Source organism: Macaca nemestrina, chromosome 7, assembly GCF_043159975.1.
Source record: "Macaca nemestrina isolate mMacNem1 chromosome 7, mMacNem.hap1, whole genome shotgun sequence".
NCBI lineage: Eukaryota > Metazoa > Chordata > Mammalia > Primates > Cercopithecidae > Macaca > Macaca nemestrina.
In genome coordinates, this window is record NC_092131.1 from 161,636,590 (window position 1) to 161,658,402 (window position 21,813).

Sequence of the window (21,813 nt, forward strand, 5' to 3'; positions counted from 1 at the left end):
GGGCCCCCTCCTACTCGGGAGGCTGAGATGGGAGTATCGCTGGAGCCCGGGGGGTCGAAGCTGCAGTGAGCAGTGATTGCGCCACTGCACTCTAGTCTGGGTGGCAGAGAGGGAACTTGTCTCACCAGAAAAAGAAAAAAAAAAAGTATGTGAGAATATTTATTACATGTATTTATCTATAGGAAACAATAAGAATGGCAAAGCTGGTTTAGGAGCCGATGTGAGTCTCCTAGAAACTTGTCTTTCCCAAAGCGGATTCAGAGGAAATCCACTTGTGAAAAAGGGATTACCTGGTCAAACAAGTTGAGAAGAAGAACCGTGCATGTTCTGTTGTCTACACCTCTCATGCAAATATAGGAGACACATTAACGTATTAGGAAAAAGAAACATTCTGCAGTCATCTTTTAAATGTTGTGTAACTCTGGATTTCCCTAACATATTTGACCACCAAAAATTTTCTTTTCACAAGGCCTGTCACCAGAATGCAACTTGTATTGTTCCTCCGGGGAAATGCTAGTGCCTGGCTCAAGGTAGGCACTCACCAATGACCCTGGCATGCATGAATGGTTTTCTGACCAGTGATGCTCGTGACAGCGCACTCTGAATGGTAAAGTAGCTCTAGACCCCTGAGAAAAGTTGTGGCTCCGGAGGGAAAAGGAATGAGGACAAAACAACAGCCACTGTAGTCAGAGAGAGGGGCAGAGGGGGAAAACCAACACAAGATCGGCAAATTTGCTTTGTGGGTACAAGGAGGCATCATTCTAATGTTTGCAATATTATCCTAATGTTTCAGGTGGTGCTTTCCAGGAGCAAAGGAATGTCTTGAATTATGAAAAATAAAACATAAGATCTTATTTCACTTGTGTTTTAACCAACAAGAGTCTCATTAACAATTAAATTAACAATTATTTTTAAAATGTTACTGTTCCAATAGCAGTTTAAGAATACAAGCTATTGAGCAAAATGTGTAAACACATTGTGAAGCTGCTTCCTAACCTGCTGGACATGGCCAGGGAACATATACACAAACATTGTCATCACAAAAACCTACACTTAACAAGATTAGAGCAAGGACAATTAAAACTGATACTGTTAGGCCAAGTGCAGTGGCTCATGCCTATAATCCTAGCACTTTGGGAGGCCGAGGTGGGCGGCTCGTGAGATCAGGAGATCGAGACCATCCTGGCTAACACTGTGAAACCCCGTCTCTACTAAAAAATACAAAACATTAGCTAGGCATGGTGGACACACCTCTAGTCCTAGCTACTCAGGAGGCTGAGGCAGGAGAATCACTTGAACTCGGGAGGTGGAGGTTGCACCACTGAACTCCAGCCTGGGAGACAGAGCGAGACTCCATCTCAAAAAAAAAAAAAAAAAGATACTGTCAGGGCTAGGCGCAGTGGCTTATGTCTGGAATCCCAGCACTTTAGGAAGCCAAGGCAGGCAGATCCACTTGAGTTCAGGAGTTCAAGACCAACCTGGCCAACATGGTGAAACCCTGTCTCTACTGAAAATACAAAAATTAGCTGGACGTGGTGACGCACGCCTGTAATCCCAGCTACTCCGGAGGTTGAGGCACGAGAATCTCTTGAACCTGCGAGGCAGAGGTTGCAGTGAGCTGAGATCGTGCCACTGCACTCTAGCTTGAGCAACAGAGCAAGACTCTGTCTCAAAAAAAAAAAAAAAAAAAAAAAATACTAGCGGTCCAGAGAGGTGGCTCACCTGTAATCCCAGTGCTCTGGGAGGCCGAGGCACGTGGATTGTTTCGGTCCAGGAGTTCGAGACCAGCTTGGGTAACATAGCAAGACCACACCTCTACAAAAAATACAAAAATTAGCCTGGTGTGGTGGTGCATGCCTGTTGTACCAGCTACTTGGGAGGCTGTGGGAGGATTGCTTGAGCCTGGGAGATTGAGGCTGCAGTGAGGGATGATTGTGCCACTGCACTCCAGCCTGGGCTTTTAACAGAGCAAGATCCTATCTCAAAAACAAACACACAAAAAATAAAAATGATACTGTCCAGTTCCTGTGGGACTTACAGCCTAAGATGATACACCACCAGAGAGCCAAACAGAAAACGGACTGGTTTTGAGAAAAGTGGACATCCATTTTAGGGCAAAATACTATCCATTGCAATAATCAGTTAATGTTTTCTGTGTAATAAACTCTTATATGAGTGTATAGTTTAAGCCAGCAGTATTTTCCCCAGAGTGTCACAATGCTAACTGAACAAATCCAACAGCAACAATAGTAAGTAATAATAAAGTCAGATTGGCTGGGCATGGTGGCTCACACCTGTAATCCCAACACTTTGTGGCTGAGGTGGGAGGAATGCTTAAGGCCAGGAGTTCAAGACCAGCCTGGACAACACAGTGAGACCCCCCCATCTCTACAAAACAATTTTTTAAAATTAGCCAAGCATGAGCCAGACACGGTGGCTCACGCCTGTAATCCCAGCACTTTGGGAGGCCAAGGCAGGTGGATCACAAGGTCAGGAGATGGAGACCACCCTGGCCAACATGGTGAAACCCCGTGTCTACTAAAAATACAAAAATTAGCTGGGCATGGTAGCACGTGCCTGTAATCCCAGCCTCTCAGGAGGCTGAAGCAGGAGAATTGCTTCGACCAGGGAGTCAGAGGTTGCAGTAAGCCAAGATCGCACCACTGCACTCCAGCCTGGCAACAGAGCAAGACTCCATCTCAAGAAAAAGAAAAAGAAAAAAAAAAATTAGCCAAGCGTGGTGGTGTGCACCTGTAGGCTTAGCTACTCAGAAGGGTGAGGGAGGAGAATCACTTGAGCCTAGGAGTCTGAGGCTGCAGTGAGCTATGATTGTATCACTGTACTGCAGCAGAGGTGACAGAGAGACCCTGTCTCAAAAAAAAAAAAAAAAAAAAGCCGGGTTTATACTCCATGAGCTCCTTTGAATTTGATGCTTATTTGTGATTTCCCCTTGCATCATGACAAATCCACTGCCCATGGCCATTACTCTTGACTTTGTGAAGTGTGGAATTAGGAGCCTAGACTGTAGCCTCCTGGGAACCCTCATGTGTCTCAGCAATGACCAGATAAAAATGCTTATCAGCAGAAACACAAAGTGTCAGGGGCCCTCAGCACCCTCAATGCCATCCAGGGATTCTGAGACCACAGGTTAAGGAACCCTGGTCTACCAATGGCATGTTTTGCAGAAATAGAAAAAATCATCTTCAAATTCATATAGAATCTAAGAAGACCCCAAATAGTAAAAAAAAAAAAAAATCTGAGACAGAAGAACAAAGCTAGAGGCCTCCTAATTCTGGATTTCAAAACATGACAAAGCTATAGTAAACAAAATAGTATGGTGCTGGCATAAAGATAGTCATATAGACCAATGGAACAAAATAGGGAGCCCAGAAATAAGCCCAGACATATATGGTCAAACGATATTCAGCAAAGATGCCAAGACTACACGATGGGGAAAGGGGAGTCTTTTCAACAAATGGTGCTGAGAAACAACATCCACATGTAAAAGAATGTAGATGGGCCAGGTGCGGTGGCTCAAGCCTGTAATCCCAGCACTTTGGGAGGCCGAGACGGGCGGATCACGAGGTCAGGAGATCAAGACCATCCTGGCTAACATGGTGAAACCCCGTCTCTACTAAAAAATACAAAAAACTAGCCAGGCGAGGTGGCGGGCGCCTGTAGTCCCAGCTACTCGGGATGCTGAGGCAGGAGAATGGCATGAACCCAGGAGGCGGAGCTTGCAGTGAGCCGAGATCACACCACTGCACTCCAGCCTGGGCGACAGAGCAAGACTCCGTCTCAAAAAAAAAAAAAAAAAAGAGAATGTAGATGGACTCTTACCTATGTCATATACAAAAATTAACTCAAAATGGATTAAAGCCCTAAACGTAAGATCTTAAACTATAAAACTATAAGAAGAAAACATAGGGGGAAGGCTTCATGACATTGGAATGGGCACTGGTTTCTTAGATGTAACACCAAAAGCACAGGCAACAAAAGTAAAAATGAGACTACATCAAACTTAAAGACCTCTGCACAGCAAAAGAAACAATAGCGTGAAGCAGCAACCTATGGAATGGGAGAAAATATTTGCAAAGCATATATCTGATAATGGGTTAATACCCAGAATATATAAAGAATTTCTACAATTCAGTAGCAAACAAACAAACAAAAAACCCTGATTAAAAAGTGGGCAAAGGTCTTGAATAGACATTTCGCCAAAGGAGATATACAAATGGTCTACAAGCCTATAAAAGGCTAATTAGGGAAATGCAAATCATAAGCCACAGTGAATTATCACCTCATATCCATTAGGATGGCCACTATAAAAAACAAAACAAAACCGAAAAACAATGTTAGTCAGGGACAGTGGCACATGCCTGTAGTTCCAGCTACTCAGGAGGCTGAGGCAGGAGGTTTGCTTGAGCCCAGGAATGTGAGTCAAGCCTGAGCAACCTAAGGAAACCTCATCACAAACAAGTGTTGATGAGAATGTAGAGAAATTGAAAACCTTGCACACTGTTGGTAGGATTGTAAATAGTGCATCTATTATGGAAAACACTATGGAGGTTCCTCAAAAACTTAAAAATAGAGCTACCATATGATCCAATAATCCCACTTCTGGGAATATATCCAAAAGACTTGAAATAAAGATCTCAAAGAAATATTTGCATGCCCACATTCATTGCCGCATTATTCGCAATAACCAAGATGTGAAAACAACCTAATGTCCATTGTTGGATGAAAGAAAGAAAATGTGGTGTAATAATGGAATATTATTCAGCCTTAGAAAGAAGGAAATTCAGGTACGTATTACAACATGGATGAACCTTGAGGATATTATGCTAAGCAAAATAAGCCAGTCAAAAAGGACAAATACTGTATGATTCCACTTAGATGAGGTATCTAAAGTAATCACACTCATAGAAACAGAAAGTAGAGTGGTGGTTGCCAGGGGATGGTGGGGAGGGAAGGGAAATGGGGAATTGTTCAATGGGAATAGGGTTTCAGTCATGCAAAATGAAAAGGTTATGGAGCTCTACTGTACAACAGTGTGTATGTAGTTAATACCGTGCTGTACATTTTTAAATTTTCTTTTTTTTTTTTTTTTTTTTAGACAGAGTCTCGCTCTGTTGCCCAGGCTGGAGTGCAATGGCCGGATCTCAGCTCACTGCAAGCTCCGCCTCTGGGGTTTACGCCATTCTCCTGCCTCAGCCTCCCAAGTAGCTGGGACTACAGGTGCCCGCCATCTCACCCGGCTAGTTTTTTGTATCTTTTAGTAGAGACGGGATTTCACCGTGTTAGCCAGGATGGTCTCGATCTCTTGACCTCGTGATCCGCCCGTCTCGGCCTCCCAAAGTGCTGGGATTACAGGCTTCAGCCACCGCACCTGGCCATAAATTGTTAAGAGGGTAAATTGATGTTACATGTTTTTTTAATCACAAAACAAAAACAAAACCGTGGTCTAGAAACATCCTTTCTTTCTTTGCTACGTCTACTGTGAGAATGAAGACCATTTTCAGCAATCAGACTATCGACATTCCAGAAAATGTCGACATTACTCTAAAGGGACACACAGTTGTCGTGAAAGGCCCCAGAGCAACCCTGTGGAGGAACTTCAATCACATCAATGTAGAACTCAGTCTTCTCGGAAAGAAAAAAAAAAAAAAAAAGAGGCTCTGGGTTGACAAATGGTGTGGTAACAGAAAGGAACTGGTTACCATTCGGACTATTTGTAGTCATGTACAGAACATGACCAAGGGTATTACACTGGGCTTCTGTTACAAGATGAGGTCTGTGTATGTTCACTTCCCCATCAACATCATTATCCAGGAGAATGGGTCTCTTGTGGAAATCCTAAATTTCTTGGGTGAAAAATACATCTGCAGGGTTCAGATGAGACCAGGTGTTGCTTGTTCAGTATCTCAAGCCCAGAAAGATAAATTAATCCTTGAAGGAAATGACACTCAGCTTGTTTCAAATTCAGCAAGCCACAACAGTTAAAAACAACGATATCAGGAAGTTTTTGGATGGCATCTATGTCTCTGAAAAAGTAACTGTTCAGCAGGCTGATGACTGAGATCTAAGAGTTGTCCAGCTACAGAAACAAGATACCGGATGGCTCCTAAAACTTACTTGTGATATTTAAATGATGCAATAAAAGACCTATTGATTTGGGGGGGCGGGGGAAAGAAGCATCCTTTAATGCTGTTCTGGGTGATGTTCCTCAAGCTGTATCCTCTAGCCAGGTCCTGGAAGACTTATTTTCCAGGTTTCTTCTAGAAAAGGAATGTAAAACTGAACTTTCTAGACACTTCAAGAACTGGAATGATAGAAGAGAAACCACCCGATATCAAGGAGTCAGGTGTGGTGATACAGGGATTTGTATTTTTGAGTAAGGACACGACACCACAGAGGAAGATGGCAAAGAAAAGAGTGTCTCCTGAGGGCAGGGAGGAGGCAATGCCAACAGGAAGCTACCTGCAAAGAAGGGCACAGTCATGGGACTAGAGCACTGTCCAAGACTGGCCACCACTCCACAGGCTGTTGAGTACCACGGAAACATACAGTGAGGTCACCAGAACAATTGGAAAAGCTACCATGTTGTTGGGGGGGCAATGTGAGCAGCTGGGATGTTCAAAAGATTAGTGGGGGAGCAGGACAGAGAGGAGTCTGCACTTCTGGGAATGACAATGCCATCTTATTGGTCTTAGAGTCTGCTAAGGGCTACACATCATTTAAAAACACTAACTGGTAAATTGCTTGATATTTGATCTTTGAGGGGGTCAAAGTGAATCACTACTTTCTGAGTCCTTTGAGACAGACTTTAAAGTTGAATCCTCTGACATTTTGTAGGTTTTCTAATTTTCATTGTGACAATTATAGGCCTGGCCACAGATTTAAGAAAGAATATATCGGCTGGGCGCAGAGGCTCATGCCTGTAATCCCAGCACTTTGGGAGGCTGAGGCGGGCGGATCATGAGGTCAGGAGATCGAAACCATCCTAGCTAACACGGTGAAACCCCATCTGTACTAAAAATACAAACAATTAGCCAGACATGGTGGCAGATGCCTGTAGTCCCAGCTACTCGGGAGGCTGAGGCAGGAGAATGGCGTGAATCCGGGAGACAGAGCTTGCAGTGAGCTGAGATCACGCCACTGCACTCCAGCCTGGGCAACAGAGCGAGACTCTGTCTTAATAATAATAATAATAATAATAATAATAAATAAAGAGGGAAACATGAAGAGTTATCAGTAAGTAACAGAGCGCAGCATTTCTCATGCGTGAGTTAGTACCCCCAATGAAAGAATAAGAAAAAATGCCCAGATCTCTGGGCATGTACTCAAGCAAGAACAAACATGAAGCTAAGGACACATATGCTAAGTAAAAAAACCCAAAACTTACAAATTCAAACAAAATTACAACAGAAACAATTCAGATTAACATCATTAACTTCATATGGCAAATGATACTGTGTTTTCTGCAACTGAATTCTACCCACCTGACTGTGGTGCCAACCGCTAGAGTACAGGCTTTTTGAGTTTAGCAACTTCGTTATGCTAAGGGCTCAACTTCACCACCACTTTTTAAATATCATCACCATTTACTTATTAGGCTGCCCGTTTTTTTCCTAATTAGAATGGAACAATTTGGGTGGAACTGCCTGGCTTCACCTCTGCTGTAAATGTAAACTCAGAAATGGCAATGGAGTGGCAGTGCTCTGTATAAGGCAGTCATTCCAGCTACTAGGAATATTATATAATAATTTGTTTAATTAACATCAATATTTAAAGTTCAAAATTAGAAGACTCCCCAAAATACTTCCTTGAGTCCTCATTTGACAAAAACCCAAGACTCTTAACCTTTTTTGGTACCACAGCCCCCTTTGGTGGTTTGGTGAAGCCTCAGAAAAATGCTTTGCATAAAAAATACATCAGATTGCAAATGAAACTAATTATATTGAAATGAAACTAGTTATATTGAAATTGAGTTATCAAAATTTTAAAAATATTTTATATAATACTATATTGATATGTATAGCATTCACTGTCCCCTTATCTGTGGTTTTGCTTTCTGCAATTTCAGTTACTTGCAGTCAACTATGGTCCAAAAATATTAAGTGGGAAATGCCAGAAATAAACAATTCATAAATTTTAAATTGCACACCATTCTGAGTAGCATGATGGAACCTGGCACCATCCCGCACTGTCCCTTTCTCTTCACAAGAAGAAAAGAACACAAGAATACAGTACAATAAGATATTCTGAGAATAAGAGAGATATATCACATTCATATAGTTTTTATTACAATATAATTTCTTTATTTTATGATTGTTATAGTTGTCAGTCTCTTACCATGTCTCATATATAAATTAAACTTTATCATACTTATGTATGTATGTATAGAAAAAAACATAGTAATATTGGGTTTGGTACTAGTCACAGTTCCACTGGGGCTCTCGGAAACATTTCCCTCGTGGGCAGAGGGGGACTACTATACCTATGAACACATTAAGGATCTCATGACAGATTTAATAATTCCCGTAATTTCTTTTTTTCTTTGTTTGTTTTTTGTTTTTTGTTTTTGAGACAGAGTCTTGCTCTATCACCCAGGCTGGAGTGCTGTGGCACAATCTCGGCTCACTGCCATCTCCGCCTCCTGGGTTCAGGCCATTCTCCTGCCTCAGCCTCCTGAGTAGCTGGGACTACAGGCACCCACCACCACGCCCGGCTAATTTTTTTGTACTTTTAGTAGAGATGGGGTTTCACCGTGTTAGCCAGGATGGTCTCGATCTCCTGACCTCGTGATCTGCCCGCCTCGGCCTCCCAAAGTGCTGGGATTATAGGCATGAGCCACCACACCCGGCCAATTCCCTTAATTTCTAAGTGGTGGTGAGTATAATTGACATTTCAACAACTGTAAAGTTATATTAAAAATCTATGATTTCTATAAATGACAAAGTCACAGATTTTACTATTTCATAAAATATTTTATATATTTCAGAAGAAGTTAGTGAAAATAGGTAACTTTCCCCCCAACTTTACCAATGCCCTGAATTCTGTCCACAGACCCCTAAGGGGTCCTGAACACCCCAGGTAATGATGCTTGGCCTAAACTTTACCCAAACAAGAGGGTTAAAGTAATACACGTATATTCAAGAGTAACTGCAGACTTGGATAATTAGGATCTGCCCAGGCATATGGACCATCCATCTCTCTCCTTTCACGGAGAAGCATGGCCTGGCCCCAAACCCAGCACTCCTGGCCAGCAGGTCTCTGAATGTCTGTGGAACCATTCTATGAGAAGCTTAACTCTCCTGGCATGATGAGGTTCTTACCTGGATCTTCTCCTTTCACCCTTTTCTCTTAAAGAGTCACTGCAGGGGGAGGTGTCATCCTCCTCTTAGCTCTCAGGCACTCTGCCCAGAGAGGAGCGCCATATTCCATGGCATACTTGTGTGGCTCCCAACCCAGGAGGAAAGACCTTAAAGAGATTGCTCATCCCCTGGGAGTAGGAGGGTAACTCCCCAGAGTGCAAGGACCACCGTGGCTGTTATGCAACTGATCATGAGGAGACCCCCCAGAGTAAGAAGGTACCAGCCAGCCATGTGGTTGCCCCCTCCACCCACTCTCTGGCTGGAAAGGGCTGAAATGTCCTAGGGTTGCTAGGCAACAGGACAGAATTCAGTGATGACTGTACCCAGAGGATTGTTACATCCTAAGTACTGTGTGTGTGTGTGTGAGAGAGCGTGAGTGTGTGTGTGTGAGAGTGTGTGTGTGTGATGCATCACTTTCCCTGGAGGTCTAGAAGGGTCAGGAAAAGTCATATTTCTAAGGTAGCCTAAAAGGACCACTTGGGGTGGAGGGGTTCCAGACAGGGCTGACTATGGAGGCCAGGGTTCACTGCAGATGGTATGTTACAGGTGTCCCCTGCCCTGGATTACCTTTCTTTCTCCCAAGCCAGACCCTGTCAAACTCTGCTGTTTGTTTGTGGCTAAAGGGGGCTGTTCAAGGTGCTAAAGGGGGCTGATAAATGAAGCCATCATAAAAAGAATCCAACTGCTAAGACATCACAGCTGCTTGAGATATGAGGGCACAAAGCAAATTACCAGCATCCAGTCCCAGGGCAGCCTCTTAGTAGCATGGGACAGCCCTTGCTGAGCCTCAGCCCCCATTTCCATAAAACGGAGTCAAAAAACCTGTCAGAGTTACTATGAGGATGAAATGTGCAGGTCCACCGGAATCTGACATGAGGAAGCCATCAGAAAATCTAAATTAAGGGATATTCTGCAAAACAGCAGATTTGAATGCTTCAAAATGGCAATGGTATGAAAGACCAAAATAATAATAATAATAAAATGAAAGCTGTTTTCGATTAGAGGAGGCCGAGAAGCCGTGACAACAAAATGTAGTGCATGACCCTTGATTGAAAGCTGAATTTTTTTTTCTTTAAGAGATAGGGTGTCGCTAAGTAGCCCAGGCTGGTCTCTATCTCCTGACCTCAAGCGATCTGCTCTCCTCGGCCTCCCCAAGTGTTGGGATTACAGGTATGAGCCACCGTGCCCTGCCTAAATCCTGGATTTTTTTTTAAAGTCATAACACATGTTATTCAGGCAATTGGGAAAATTTTAGTGTGGACTTACATAATACTGTTGTATTAATGTAAAATGCCTTAGTGTTGAGTACGGTATTCAGTTAGATAGCAGAGTGTTCTTTTCCTTAGGAGACACATGCAGAAGTTTTTTGGGATGAAGCATCATGATGTCTGTAATGGAGTCTGAAATGGTTTAGCCTAACATACATATATAGAGAGATAAAACAAATATGGCAAATGTTCAACGGTGAATCTAGGTCGTGGATGTTCATTGTTATAAAATAGTTATAACTATAAAGTAGTTCAATGGGCATCTTCAAAATAAAGAAAAGGAAAAAGGTGTACTGACCCCTCTTAGCGCAGGGTCTGGCACAAAGAAGTAATCGGCAAATGGTGGCTCCTTACTATGATGAGCTGACTTTTGCGTCTACATGGGGATGATTTCCTAAACCAAGAGAACAATGCCGTAGAATGGTGGAATGACAGGCTTCTGGCATGGGCTGGTGGCAGGACTTTGAGTGCTGGAGGCTTCCCACTCTGCCTGGCTCTTTAAGGAGTGTGAACAGTACTCCCAGATACAGAGGGCTCCCCCGCCTCAGATGGCGGCATCATGATCTTCACACTGTGGGAGGAAGATGTCTGGGCCCAACCAGATTAGGTCATCAGTCAAGTTCAGAGTCTGGCCTTCAGACTTCTCTGTGGAAGGTAAGGAATTAGAGCTGAAGATGATACTTTTCATCCCAGCCTTGTTGGAGGCAGCCCCCTAGGTGCAGAATTCAGAGAGCAGACAGTACTTTTGTGAGAATGAGGAGGTGTTCCTTCCTTCCTCTGGAGACCCAGCCTGTGTCCTGGTGTCAGCTGCACAGACACACACAGCAGCCCTGATCAGTCCATTGTATGTAATATTGGCTTCCATGTATTGAATGTCAGGCACTTTCTGTGACTTATTTTGAAACCTCACAACAATTCGTCAAGATAGATATTATTTTGCTCATTTCACTTGTGAGGAAACAGAAGGTTTAAAGGCTTGTTCAGCTGGCCCAGCCAGTAAGTTCTGGAGCAACAGAGCAAGAATCTGAATCTAGGACTTCCTGACTCCTAAGCTCTCATGCCACTGCTGCACTCCATTCTTCTGTGCGTGGAGTTTTATGCTGTGCAAAACTCCCTTCCTCATGTGGTCTGCAAGATCACATAAGGTGGTGAAGGTGACAAGTGAGGAGACTGAGACTCAGAGAAGGGACTTGCTCAAGATCATCAGAAGCTTGTGGCAGCGCCTGGACTAGAATGCCAGAATCTGCTTGCTCTGTCTCCTTTATAACTAAGAGACTCTAACAACCATCAGAGGCCAAGCCCAGGACCCAGCCCTGCCTTGACCACTTCTTCCGTCCTGGACCCCAAGCTCCTGCTATTGCTTCTTTAGTGGAACATCTCTCCTTCCTTCCAGTTGTCTCATTTTAAGAGGCAATATACCAACTGCCAGATGTCCATTGAGATTTGTGATTTCTCTTCCTGCAGAAGTTCCTCTTCCCATCCATCATTCCATTAATCCATTTATCCATCCAACTACTTATCTACCTGGTCATCCATCCTTCCATTCACACGTGTTACACACATACCTCTCCCTCCATCCAATCAATCATCAGGCCTTCCACTGATTCAACATTTATCAAACACCTGCTACTACTATGTACCAAGTACAAAGAGAAGACCTGGCTCTTGCCTTTGGAAAGCCTCAGTTTGTAGGATAGACAAGTAACAGCATGGGTTGAAAGCTGTCCTAGAAGTATGCACTAGGAACCATGGGACTTCAGAGGAAGAAAAGGCTAACTAGTCAGTAGCTGAGAAAGGCCTCAGAGAGGGCCAGCATCTGAGCTGCAATTATGGGTCTCCTTCCTTTTCTCATCCTCCTCTGTGGCCATTGCCCCCCCAGTCCTCTATCTAGTTATTTTTTTGTCTGTTGGTACCTGGGCTGAGGATAGTCTCAGTGGGCAAAAATCAAATACCCCTCCCCAAAAGTTGCACAGGGGCTAGCGTTTTCCTTTCTGGCTTTCCTGCCATAGTTAGGCCAGCTCATTCTTTCATCTGTTGGCAAAGCTCTCTTTTTTTTATTACTGGACACCTGTACCCAGGCAGCAGAACTTCCAGGAGACTGGCCTGCCACTGTGTCTGTCAGCTTCCACGGAAGAGGCTTATTATACATTCTCATGGGGGAGAGAGGGATGCCTGTGCTGCCAGGAGCCAGCCGACCCCCAACTCTGCTTAGCTCTTCAACCAGAAACACTGGCCCCACCCAACCAACCCCCCTATTCTTGGGTCTGTTTCCAGTGCCTTCCACCAGGCAGCCTGTGGCCCTTCAAAGCAGCACATTAAGAGCCCAGCCTGATCTCCACCTCCCACGGACTCCTCTGCTCTGGTGGCCCCTCTGGCCACGATGCTTGGATTCTGAGGACTCTGCTGCCCGTGGGCTCTGGCGGGAGTCACAGAGGCAGCTCAGTCTCTCTAGCACTGAGAACAGAAAAATAATCAGGTGATGCTTGTTGGGCTCCTGCTCCTTGGGCTGCTGTGAGGCTGAATATCTGCTTTTCTCCATCTGCAACCAGGCAGTGAGGCAGCAGCCCAGCAAGTCTGGGGCCACTGCTGGGCCACTGGCAGGAATGGCTCCTCCTTCCCGAACCCTTGAAGTTCCTCATCTCTCTCTGCTCCCCAGTGCCCTACCCCAAGGCTGAGGCTGGCACAGCTTTCCTGCTAGAGGGCTCAGGGGGCAGTAAATGACCTGGCCTGAACTTGGTCCTCCTTGTCCCCTCACAGTGGCAGATCAGGGCTGATCCTGTGACTCCCTTTGCCTCTATGAGTTCTCCTCTGTAGATGAGTCCTCTGTTGAAGCAAGGATCAGGCAGTGATGAGCTGAAGAGCTCAGTAGAAGGACGCTACAGAAAATCTGACATTCACATGTATGCAGGTCCCCGGACACTCTCTTTGAGGGAACTTCCCTTCCCTCTCAGGCTGCCCCTGGAGTTTAAGTCCAACCAGATAATCACATTGAGAATAAGATTGGACTATATCCTGGAAAGGTCCATGACACTAGCATCTAGATTCGGCCTCTGAGTGAGTCTGCTCCCTCCACCCCAGCTAAGGATGTGAGCCTATGAGAGAGGAAAGTAGACAAAGGTGAGCATCAATATCCACCAATTAATGACAAAGACGTAAACCAAACATAATCAAAACCTGCAGTGAGTTGGGTAAATTGCAGAGAAAATGTCCTGAATATTATAGCATGAGTATTTCAGCACAGTGATGGTACATGTCTTCCATGGTCAAATGAAGGGCAGAGGCCAGGCATGGTGGCTCACATCTGTAATCCCAGCACTTTGGGAGGCCAAGGTGGGTGGATCACTTGAGGTTAGGAGTGCAAGACCAGCCTGGCCAACATGGCGAAACCCCATCTCTACTAAAATACAAAAATTAGCCGAGCATGGTGGCACACACCTGTAGTCCCAGCTACTCGGGAGGCTAAGGCACAAGAAATGCTGGAACCTAGGAGGTGGAGATAGCAGTGAGCCGAGATCATGCCACTGCACTCCACCCTGGACAACAGAGCAAGACAGTCTCAAAAAAAAAAAAAAAAAAAAAAAAGAGGGCAGAGGCAGTGGTCCAGCTATAAAGCCAGGGGATGGCCATGGGGGAGAGTTTAGTTCAGTACCCCTAGGACATCGAGAGCTCTTGCTAGGCCCACAGCTGTTTTCTGGTTGTTCGAAAGATCACTGTGTCAACAAAATCCCTGGGGGCCAACTCCCATAAGTCACAGCAGACATGCCAGGTCTGCGCAGAGGTGCACTGCTCAGCTTGTTCTTCAGGAGAACTTGCTGTGAGAAGTGCAGCTGGCTGAGAGCCTCCGGCTGCCACACCTTTCTGTCTGGCTCAATATTCAGGTTTCCCCTGGCTGCTTCTACCCAACGCCTGAACATGCCTGGGGTGCTAACGCTGCACCATTTCTGCCCACAGAGAACCCCTCTAATAGGCAATGTTTGCCTGTGATTCTCCACTGGCCTTACAGAGACTTTCTCAAGACGCACTGTAATCTGAGACTCTTCCTACCCAATGCTTCCTTCCTTCTCTCCTTTCACAAATGTAGGCTCTTTCTGCCTCCTGCTCCTCCCTTCTCCGTTATCCTTCACAGGTGTTTTCTCCAATAAACCTCTTGCACATCTAATTCTGTCTTTGTATCTGCTTCTCAGAGGATCTGAACTAATAGTCTAGTACATTCATGGTCTGGGTGCAACAGTACTGGAAAGCTGATCTTCAGGTAGGCAAACGTAGGGGATTTTATAATAGTCGGAGAGACTTGTGAACAGAATCATTTGAGCAGTGTTGAGAAGGAGGGCTGGAGAAGGGTACACGAATCAGAGAGAAGGAACATGAGGCACATCAGCAAATCCAATAAGCTGGGTAGTTTATAATGCATATTCATTTTGAAGGGAACAAACCTTAAATGGACAGCAGTGGATTGGTTAAAGAAAATGTGGTACATACACACCATAGAATACTACACAGCCATAAAAAAGAGCAAAATCATGTCCTTTGTAGCAACACGGATGGAGCTAGAGGCTATTAACCTAAGAAAATTAACACCAGCAACAGAAAACCAAATACTTCACAGTCTCACCTATAAGTGGGAGCTAAACATTGAGTAAGCATGTCCGCAAAGAAGAAAACAATGGACACTGGGACCACTTGAGGGTGAAAGCTGGGAGGAGAGTGAGGATCCCAAAAGTGCCCAGTGAGTACTATGCTCATTACCTGGGCAAGGAAATAATTTGTATGCCAAACCCCTGCAATACACAATTGACCCATGGAATAAACCTGCACGTGTATCCCCTGAACCCAAAAGTTAGAAACAAAAATAGAAAAAGAAAAACCTTAACTGGAGCTGAGTTTTAATCCCAACCCCGCCATCAATTTTGGGCAAGTCGCAAGTCACTTTGGCTCAATTTCCTCATCTAGAAAATGGAAATAATTTTACTTACCTTGCTGGGTTGTAAGAATGGAGAGGATGACGCTTGTAAAGCACCGGCATGGGTACTCTCAGTTCACAGTAGCTACTGTTCATTATTAGTCTTTCTCTTTAGGAAGAGAAAGAATGTCTTCCTCTTATTTAGAGCCAGGCAGGCGCTCGTTCAAAAACAAAGATCCTTGCAGCCTGGGCAACACCAAGTCTCTACAAAAAATAGAAAAAATTAGCCGGGCATAGTGGTGTACACCTGTAGTTCAGCCACTCAGGAGGCTGAGGTGGGAGGATTCCTTGAGCCTGGGAAGTTGAGGCTGCAGTGAGTCATAATTGCACCACTGCACTTTAGCCTGGGCAACAGGGCAAGACCCTGTTTCAAAAAAAGAAAAGAAAAGAAAAGAAAAGAAAGATCCATCCTGAGTGGGGGTCTTGGGAGCTTGGCCCTGTGGTGATAGGCCCATGGAAAGGTGAGGGTTCAGTGTTCACCCAGGGGGGTGGGTCAGCTGCCCGCGTCTGCCTTATCGTGTCCTGAAGGGGCCCTGTGTGGTGTGATGCTCCTGGGGTGTGGGGGCAGAGGCGAGAGTGGGAAAAGGAGCAGGAAGAGCCTCCAAATTTAAGGTGGTTTCTGGGCAGTACCTTCAGATGAGATGAGAAATGGACAAGAAGTGGAGCCTGGAAGTAGAATCACGGTCGAGACAGGAAGGTCCGCCTGCTTTGGGCTCCTCCCCTTCCCTTTGTCCATAGGCCTCAGCCGTGAGAGAATTTAACTGCCCCTGTGCCTAGGAGACCTGGGTTGGGTTGTCTGGGGAGTAAGTTCTAAAGGGGCCCCTTGTCTTTTGAGGGGACAGGCGGTAGGGTAGGGCATGGCTCCAGAGGGTCGCAATGAAGAGGATGAATCTGCCAGGTGCGGTGGCTCACGCCTGTAATCCCAGCACTTTGGGAGGCTGAGGAGGGCAGATCACAAGGTCAGGAGTTCGAGACCAGCCTGGACAATACGGTAAAACCCCATCTCTACTAAAAATACAAAAATTAGCTGGGCATGGTGGCAGGCGCCTGTAGTCCCAGCTACTTGGGAGGCTGAGGCAGAAGAATTGCTTGAACCCGGGAAGTGGAGGTTGCAGTGAGCCGAGATTACGCCACTGCACTCCAGCCTGGGTGACAGAGCAAGACTCTGTCTCGAAAAGAAAAGAAAAAAAAGGAAAAGGAGGAATCCCCAGAAGACACAGTCCAGGCGTCCAGTCCTGAGAACGCCCCCACCCCCGCCCTGGTGACCCACAGCTGGTAGTGCCTCCAGCTCTGGCCTGGGTACCCAGCATAAAGCAGGTCCCACCAGGGCCCGCTGGACGCCACATTTCTATGCCACCTCCTTGGCAGCTTCTTTTAAGAAGTCTGTTTTCCTGAAAGGAAGCTAGATGACAAATTATTTTCCTCAGGTGCTGACTAGAGGAAAAATAATGACCCAGAAGGTGGCATTTGTCTCCCTTGTCCCTCTCTCTCCTCTTCCCCACACCCTCGTCCCCACACCACAGGTGCCCAGTTGTGGCTGTCAGGATGCTCTATGGCCCAGCACCCCTTTTCTGCCTGGGAGGAGAGTAGCCAATAAATTAACCACATCAAGAGCACGATCTGTCTCCCACTCCTCCAGGGCAGGAACTGGTAAAAGTCAGCTGGGCTCAATTGGGTTCTTTGCAAATGAGGGAATGAAAAAACTGAGGAAGGAGAGTGTTTGCAAATACCCCTGACTACAACCCCACCTACCCTTCCTCTAACTTCGCTTTCCTATTCCTTCTTCTCTCTACCCACACCTTCCATAAGCCTTCTTCCTTTCCTCCCTCCCTCCTATTTGGGAGGCAGACAGGCCTGGGTTGGACACTTTCGGCAGGTTATTTGTCCTCTCTGTGCCAGTTTCCATGTCTGTAAAACAGGATGACCCCACCGGCACGTGACTGTTGTGAGGATTAAATGGAGTGAGTACAGCAGCTGGCCCCAGTGTTTGTTCTCCAGGTTCTCTGTTTGTGCTGCAGGCCCCAGTTAGGGGGGACTGATTAGCTGCTGTATGTCTGGAGCCGCTAAAGGTCCCAGGCAAGGAGGAAAAAGAGGGTGCAGTACGGGGGTCCTGAGGGGTCGGAAACTCAGAGAAGGTCTGACTCATTGGTAGAGGAAGTAAACCCAGAGGTCAAAGGGGCCCTGCCTAGAGGTAGTAGTGATCTCCAGTGCTGGGCCGGACACAGTGTCCTGGCTTCTCCCTCATCCCCACAGGCCTCTGAGGGGTCAGGTGTTCAACCAGCATCCAAAGAACATCCACTGAGCCAGGTGCGGGGATGGGCCCTTTTATTCATTTTGTTTTCATTAACTCCCTCCTACCCCAGCAACCTGCATGAGATCAGTGTTTTCATTCCCACGACACACTGGAGAAAACAGAGGCTCTGAGAGGTAGGTAGGCAGCTGGTGAGGAATAGGGCTGGGACTTGATCGGTCTAGGTAAAGTCCCCAGAGCCAAGGGGACTCTGAAGAAGGACATCTGAACCAGACAGGGGGTCAGGTAAGGACTCCTGGAAGCAACATGGCCTGATGAGTCATGGTGGAGAGCCATAAGTGCCCATAGAAACCCCCTACCCCAAATTTGGGAAATAGTGTTAGTTTTCCTCTCCAAAGTCCAACCAATAGCAAAGCTAGGGACAGGCAGCACCTGCAAGGGGGCCCCCCCGCCTCCCTTCCTTGGACCCCACCTCTTACCATAGCCTCAGGTCCCTAAAGTACAGCAGTTCCCACTGGGGGTATGTGAAATAGGGCTAACAGAGAATGGCCAGGTCTGCCCTTGCATCTCTCCCATGGGCCCAGCAACTCCTGGTGGGCCTGGGATCTCTGGAGAGCAATGGGGCAATGGGCCATACTGAAGCCTGTCCTCTGCTGCTCCAACTGTGTTCCTTCCACAGCTTTCTCTGGACCTAAGACAACAAGAGCCTGACCCTCACTCAATCTCCTTGCCTGCCTTCCTTGTAATGCCAGAAAAAATCTCCTTGCTCACACAATTTTTTCATTTGAAAATGGTCTGGGGCCAGGTGCGGTGGTTCACACCTGTAATCCTAGCACTTTGCGGGGGCCGAGGTGGGCAGATCACCTGAGGTCAGGAGTTTGAGACCAGCCTGGCCAACATGGCAAAACCCTATCTCTACTAAAAATACAAAAATTAGCCAGGTGTGGTGGCATGTGCCTGTTGTCATCCCTGCTACTTGGGAGGCTGAGGCATGAGAATCACTTGAACCTGGGAGGTGGAAGTTGCAGTGAGCCGAGATGGTGCTACTGCACTCCAGCTTGGGCAACAGATTGAGACTCCAACTCAAAACAAAAAAAGAAAGAAAGAAAGAAAATGCTCTGGGGGACCTTCTCGTTCAACTCTTATTGAATAAGAGGAGGAGGATCCTGTATCTCCTACCCACCTACTTTTTTAGGGAATAATCCAAGTAGGTATGCTCTGGACCTGAGGCCATTCCTAACAGGGCTTGCCCTTTGGTGACATCCCAGAATCTGAGTCTGTGATCTGGGATAACCTATTAGAAAGCCCCCAAAGTCTCCATGGAATGGCAATGGCCCACTGGACCAACCCAACCAAGTTATACCTTACTTTCTCTACCTACAGGCTGCCTCCCCTGACATGGGGAGACAGACATCGAGGAGATCTGCTGGGCCCACAGGAGCTCCAAGGGAAATCACAGAAATGCTCACCTTATATATAAAACTGCTTTATTAAAAAGTCAGCTATTAGGAAAACAAAGCCCTTACAAGGGTTCTATCAAAAAGTACAAATTTTAAATAAATGCATCAGAAAAACGGCAGCCAGATATACCAGCCACAGTCACAACTTCAAAGGCCTTGTAGGGAAGGAAGGGAGAATTAGGGAGGAGGTTCCTAGAACTCAAGGAAGAGGCTGGGCACAGGGGGTCTTTGGGTGCCTGCAGAGCTGGGTCCTGGAGCTACCAGGCAAGGACCCTGCTTCCGTTTTCCTTTCGTTGGAAAAATGGAAAGAACTGGCAGCTGCAGGAAATGTTGAGTCTGGAGCAGAAAGGCACAAAAGTCATTTATAAGGTATGGTTGCTCACTCCAGTCCTGAGGCACATGGGTTGAATAAAATGGGGGATCAGAGCCACAGGGTCCCCTGGCTCTGGTCATGCTTGCCCCTGGCTGGTACCATCTCTGAGTTTGGCCACAGGTTAAATTAAGGTAGACCAAGTGGACTGCGTAATCCTGGCAGCCTGGGATCTGGAGCCAGTCTTTAGATCAGGTATGTTGCTTCACTGGCAAACTGGTGTCTGTCCCCCAAGAGACCCCCCCAATGAGAAGCAGCAAGTCTCCTGCCTAGCCCTGTCCTCTGAGTCACTGTGGGCACCCACCCTGGACAAGGAACATCTGAGGGCAGTCTCCGCCATTCAGGCATCCTGAGAAGCCCCAAGCCCCAGAGCCAGGGTTTCTCCGAATGACAGGCAGACGCACAGGAAGCTGGCGTTGAAACCAGTCCCCACCAGCTGCTGGCCCCACACCCTATGGTCACTGCTGACACGCCTCCTTGGTGACATTAGGCAGTGGGTAGGCAAAGAGGGAGAAGTCCAGGATATACTTAGGCAGCACATCCTGCAGCAGGGCCCGGGGGGCACTGCACAAGTGGTAATGCAGGCTTTCGGGGCTGGCTGGCCGGTACCAGGCCTGGCGAGCTGGAAATTGGACTTGGGGTGGTGCCCGTACCCACTCCAGCACCTGATTGGCATCAGCCTCCAACCTCTCATAGGAGCCCACAAAGTCATAGTGCACGGCACAAGGCTGGCACAGGTGGTACACGGGCATCCAATGCTCATTCATGCGTTCAGGGTCTTCGTCCACCAGGTATCTCAGGAACTCAGGGAATGTGACATCGTCTCCTGCGGGGCTGGGCCCCGCTCCAGCCCTGTACCGCCTCACTATCTCAGCCCCGTAGCGTTGCTGGTACTCTCGGATCTCGCCAAATTTGTTGCGGTAGGCAGAGAGGAGGCGTTCCAAGGGGTCCCGCACAAACAGGAACTTAAAGTAGTGCTGCAGGCGGTAGCGAATCTCCTCAGGCCGCAGGTCTGCCAGGAACACCAGGTCACTGCGGTGGTCCATCTTGAGGCGGACGTCCACGCTGTCCAGGACACCCGCCAGCACCTTTAGCACCCGCTTCCAGTTAGAGCAGGCCACCTTGGGGACGTAGCAGTAGAGGAAGCGGTAACGATCACTTACGAGGATGTGGCGCAGCAGGGTGCGCCGCTGCCCCACTGGCAAGTCCCAGGGGTCCCGGGGCATGCCCGGCTGTCCGCACACCGCCCGCAGGGTCCTGTTCCGGACGTCCTGCCGCACTTGCAAGTCCGCGTCCCCAGCACTCAGGGACAGGCCCCCAGGCTTGGGGGCTTTCCCGCGCCAGCCTGCGCCCTCGCGGCCGGGCGGGTGCAGGGGCAGGGGCTTCATCTCGGCCAGGATGCCCCGCTCGATCATGAGCAGCAGCCCGCTGGAGGCCACGATCACCGCGAACATCAGCATGGACGGCAGCAGCAGGGGCGGCCCCCCCAGCCCCGCCCGGGCCCTGCCCAGAGGGGCCCGCCTCAGCGCCCGGCCCAGGGGCTCGGCGCCATTTGGGGCCGCCAGCGGGGTCAGCGGGCGGGGGAACATGGTGCTCCCGGGGTGGGGGCCTGCGCGGGCCCGGTCGATCCGAGGGCGGCCTGGGAGGCGGGCTCGGGCTGGGGGCGGGAGGAGGGTCTGGGCCGGGAGGGAGTTGGGGAGGGGAGGGCAGGGGACGGCCCTGGCGCCTGTAGGGGTGGCCGGCTCCCGGGCTGCGGCGCTGAAGCGGGCGGCGGGCGGAGGGCGGCGGGCGCGGAGAGGGACCCGGGCCGGATGTCCCGCCCGGCCGCTCTCCACCCGCGGCCTCGCAGTGACACAGGCGCGGGGGCGGGCCCACGCCGGGGGCGGGGAGAGGGGCGGGCGCCCCTGCGGGGCGCGGGTTGGGGAGGGCGCACGCGGACCCCTACCCGGAAGAGGGCGCCTGAGTCAGGGCCACCCCTGTCCTCTGGGCTTGGGGACAAAAGCTGCTGAGACTTCGAAGGCAAGAAAGACTCGAGGCCGCTCTCGTGCAGCGTGTGTCTATAGGGAGCCGGACCAGGGGGATCCACCACAAACTCAGGCCTGCCCTAGCCCTTCCTCCAGCAACCGG

At 48.0% G+C, this 21,813-nt stretch overlaps 2 protein-coding genes and 1 long non-coding RNA gene across 3 annotated transcripts in view; 1 reads left to right on the forward strand and 2 right to left on the reverse strand.

The window, feature by feature from the left end:
* LOC105492196 (uncharacterized) overlaps window positions 1-10,914 on the reverse strand; it is a 30,882-nt gene extending 19,968 nt beyond the window's left edge. The window contains exon 1 of the long non-coding RNA XR_003020388.2: window positions 9,339-10,914. This is a non-coding gene — a long non-coding RNA (uncharacterized lncRNA). The remainder of the gene's footprint in view (window positions 1-9,338) is intronic.
* LOC105492184 (large ribosomal subunit protein uL6-like) lies at window positions 5,408-6,011 on the forward strand. Its single transcript, XM_011759206.3, has one exon. It carries the CDS (start codon window positions 5,506-5,508, stop codon window positions 6,001-6,003), a length of 498 nt encoding a protein of 165 aa, XP_011757508.1. The 5' UTR covers window positions 5,408-5,505; the 3' UTR covers window positions 6,004-6,011.
* Window positions 10,915-19,326: 8,412 nt separating the features above from the next.
* Window positions 19,327-21,513, reverse strand: LOC105492211 (carbohydrate sulfotransferase 14). Its single transcript, XM_011759224.2, has one exon. It carries the CDS (start codon window positions 21,273-21,275, stop codon window positions 20,145-20,147), a length of 1,131 nt encoding a protein of 376 aa, XP_011757526.1. The 5' UTR covers window positions 21,276-21,513; the 3' UTR covers window positions 19,327-20,144.
* Between the last annotated feature and the right edge of the window lie 300 nt (window positions 21,514-21,813).

What these genes read in the sequence shown, in the direction of transcription:
- LOC105492211 (XM_011759224.2), bottom strand. Translation starts at nt 21,275, where the DNA reads ATGTTCCCCCGCCCGCTGACCCCGCTGGCGGCCCCAAATGGCGCCGAG.
- LOC105492184 (XM_011759206.3), top strand. Translation starts at nt 5,506, where the DNA reads ATGAAGACCATTTTCAGCAATCAGACTATCGACATTCCAGAAAATGTC.